Source organism: Phaethon lepturus, unplaced genomic scaffold (genome assembly GCF_000687285.1).
Source record: "Phaethon lepturus isolate BGI_N335 unplaced genomic scaffold, ASM68728v1 scaffold3152, whole genome shotgun sequence".
Classification (NCBI taxonomy): Eukaryota; Metazoa; Chordata; class Aves; order Phaethontiformes; family Phaethontidae; genus Phaethon; species Phaethon lepturus.
The window spans coordinates 16120-19816 of record NW_010521064.1 but is presented as its reverse complement, the minus strand read 5'-3'; the positions used below and the strand labels follow the sequence as shown (position 1 = coordinate 19816).

General features: G+C 46.7%; 1 protein-coding gene across 1 annotated transcript in view; it reads left to right on the top strand.

The window, feature by feature from the left end:
* The window catches only part of C8B (complement component 8, beta polypeptide), a 19089-nt gene that overhangs the window by 5491 nt on the left and 9901 nt on the right, over window positions 1-3697 (top strand). The window contains exons 6-7 of the mRNA XM_010297587.1: window positions 1693-1825; window positions 2695-2892. Coding sequence (XP_010295889.1) covers window positions 1693-1825; window positions 2695-2892 — 331 coding nt within the window. The remainder of the gene's footprint in view (window positions 1-1692; window positions 1826-2694; window positions 2893-3697) is intronic.

Sequence of the window (3697 nt, the reverse complement as noted above, 5' to 3'; positions counted from 1 at the left end):
GGAATGGCCTAGCCTTCAGGAACCAAGGGATACGTCAAACCGGGCTTTTGACATAAAAGCAAAGGAGGGTTTGTTAAAATCTGAACATTAGCACTCCTTATAGAATGACTTAAATCAGCATCTTGGATTGCCTAAAATCTGAACCTGTCTATGGATTTGTATTTTAGCTCAGCGTATACGTTTGAGGGGTGGGGTGTAGAAATCTCTTTGATTTCTTCCACGACAGTGGAAAATGGTGGAGTTTTTGTCCTTTGCTTGAGTGGGGTAGGGTGAACCTGCATGTTAGCAAGCCCCAGTTTTGTGGGATTCAAATGCATGTCTGAAGCGATCCAGCTTTTACAGGCTAAGACCGTGGCAACTTGCTGGAAGATCGGACTGTGTCTTTTCTCATTCTGCAGGAAAAAAATGCTTTTTACATAAAAAAAAAAGGAGAAGAAAAAAATCATGTTGCAAGGAAAAAAATGTAATTTCCTCCTTATTCTCTGGAGATATGGCTGCTGCACATGTCGTTGCTAATGCTTTGTACTTCTGAGTTTAATCAAAATTAAAAATAATGTTGGACAATTATAGGAACACGCTTCTCATTTCTTTGAAGCTACAGTTGCTCAGTAATTTGCTTTTAGTGGACTTCCCATCTTCTCAGATTGTTCTAAAATTAGAGTTAATATTTTACAGCTTCAGGGTCATTATCATTCAAGTCTCTCCCCAAAACAAGGAGAGTCGGATCTAACAGAGGCCTGGAACGCTAGTAGGGACACAACATGGACTACTAGCAATTTGATTTTGGTTTTTTTCGGTGAAATTTCCTCTACTGACTCTTGTTACTATTTGAGTATGAGTTTGTGGAGGTGAGTGCCATGTCCTCAGCCTTGTGCCATGAGGGTGATGTGAGGATGTCCTGACTGTGAGCAACAGAAGGGCAACTGCAACAGATCTCACTAGCAGCAACAGGAAAAGCAAATGAGCCCCGTTTAATCACCCCATCTAAAAAGACTGCAATGCGACATCCTTTCTCAAGCAGACAGGTTAAGATTACTGTCCATCATCCACTAAAATCAAAGGAAAACTTCCCACTGCTTTCAAAGAGTAGTTGAACAATTGCTTGAGTACCTAGATCTTGTTCTCTGGCAATTTTCACTCTCGTCTGCTGACCTCTGGTTGATCCTTGACCAACCCAGCAAAGATTATGAATGATAAACTAGAACAAAGAAATGTGAATTAAAAATGAGTCTGGACTGACGACACAGGTTGGCAAACCAGGCTTTGAAGATCCTGCTGGATGCTGCTGCACTGCCACGGGCATTTGGGGATGCTCGGGGTGGGCAACCTGCTAGGGTGGGGGGTTGGCTAGTCCAGTTTGTTCTGCTCTTCCCAGAGAGTTCCAGTAAAGGCTACAGAAGCTGCCAGTGCTTGTGGCAGTAATGTTTTGGTGTCATTCCTAGCTGGGTGGTGAAAATTGCCCTCTGTAATTAATATATTCATTGAAATGTCAAAATTTCACTATGTCTTTTGCTTTCTTGTTAGTTAGGTTTTTCTGGAGCAAATGGGTTGATCAGACAGTGAAAGAGGCAAAATTTTCTTTCGAGGTTTCAAAATAAAGAAGTCTTCAAAGCCAAAAGAACCCAAGTCATTTGATGTTTACCCCTAAATTGATTATAATCTTAATATTTTGCTGTTATGCTTTATGTACAGGTTAAATATCTTCACAAACAACTTGGAAGGATTAGTTCTTGATCACAGGTACTATGCTGGAGGATGTTCTCCCCATTATATCGTGGACACAAGATTCAGAAAGCCATACAATGTAGAAAGCTACACGCCAGAGGTACGCGTCAGATTCGTCTGCAAATATACATACATACGTATATTCCAATAAATGTAGTCAGTAATACTGATGAAGCTTCATTACTAAATCATTTTGTAAAGAATTACAAAACTCGTGAGATCGAACGGGATGAGGCTGAATTTAGCCCTACTTCTAGAACGTCATTATACCCCACGCGTTATTTTAAGTCGAATGCTTCCCCTTCTAATGCCGGTGTGTACTGGAGTAGATGGCAATATTCCCTTGCACCTTGCCGTTGCAAAAACTGAGCCTAACCTTCCCGGTGCCGTCTGTACAAGAGGGGGAAAGCCACCCAGGGGACACAGGGAGGTTAATTTTAAACAGAATTGTAGAGTTCCTTGAATGCCAGGCTGGGAAAGCTGTCCTTGTGCCACAGCCTCGCTGTGACAGCACACCGTGGGCTTTCTGCAAAGCGAAGGCTCCTAGCTCGTTTCTGTGGCGCATCAAGGCTGTATTTCAAGCATTATATATTTGACCTTAATGCTCTCCGTGACATAGCATGATATTTTTGAGTGTTGCCCATTAGGAAACCTTCTCCTTTCAGAATTCATACTTTAATTGATACCTATGTTTAAGATTTCACCGTCTTTGACATATTAAGTAAAAGCCTGAGGTCCCTGCAGCGTGGAGGAGATAGTAGCTTTCCTGCTGCTGTAAATGAAGTGTTCTTGAAGTACCAGTGTTAATAATAGTAGTGCTTTGCAATTATAAAAGGGTTTTCATCTCCAAAGTGCAAGCGTTAATTCACAAGTTTATTTCTATCTGTATTCCTTCCCCATGCTTCAGGTATACAATCGCTATGCAGGAAATTCAACGTTGTTTTTGTGGTTTTTTTGCTTTCCATTTAGACCAAAGGCAAATACGAATTTACAATGACTGAATACGACTCCTACTCACATTATGATAGCGGTGTCCTGAAGGCAAAAGCTTCGCAGTCTAGCTTCAGCTTCGGTATTAAAATACCAGGAATATTTGAACTTGGTTACAATTCAAACGACAACAGGTTCAAGAAGTTCATGCAGAGGATGAAAAGGTTTTCTTCAACTGTAAGCACTGCCGCGCTTCGTTCTCCGCGTTGCCTGCGTGTGCGTGCGTATCGGTTCGACCCCCATCATCGGGTCAGCAGCCGGGACTGGGATGAATGAGATCTTTCCTCCTGGCTGGACTTTGCAGTTTGCGTTCGTCGGGCGTTTACGAAGGCCGCGACGCCTTCGTTTGTGTTTGCAGCACCCAGGAGCTCTCCCGTTCACCGGGCGGCGAGGAACCGGGCTGCCCGCCCTCCCAAATGGGCCCCGGCCTGGTGCCGCCTGGCCAGCGTCCTGCTGGGCGTCCGCCTTGGCATGCCTGTAGCGAGGGCACCACGTCTGCAGCGAAGGCATTTTCAAAAATGAAGTTAAGAGGCAGGTCCGCGTGGCCTCCCCCCGACCCGGTGAGCTCGCTGGTCGGAGCTGCCCAAGTGACGCTCGTAACAGGGTCTCCACGCGGCACCCCAGCCCCGGGATGCCGTCCGCCTCGCCCTGCCGGCCCTTGGAAAGCTCTTGCCGCTGACGCCAAAGCAGCCTGGCCCGGGGGAGGTGAGCGGCTGCGGCCGGCAGCGGGACAGCGACTCCTCCGAGGGAGTCTGCGCAGGTGGAGATGGGGTTTAGCTAACGATGCCGGGGGCCCGGGGGTCCCTCTGCCCTGTGGGTGAGCTGCAGCGACTGGAGAGGATTTTGGGGTGAGAGAAGGGCAAATAGGATTGTCTGCAGTTGGGGGGATTCCCGCACCCGTACTCGCGGCCCAGGAACCGGCGCGCGGGGTTGTGTGTGTGAGCGCCGGGGAACGCCATCTCACGGGTGAAGGGCCGGGCGG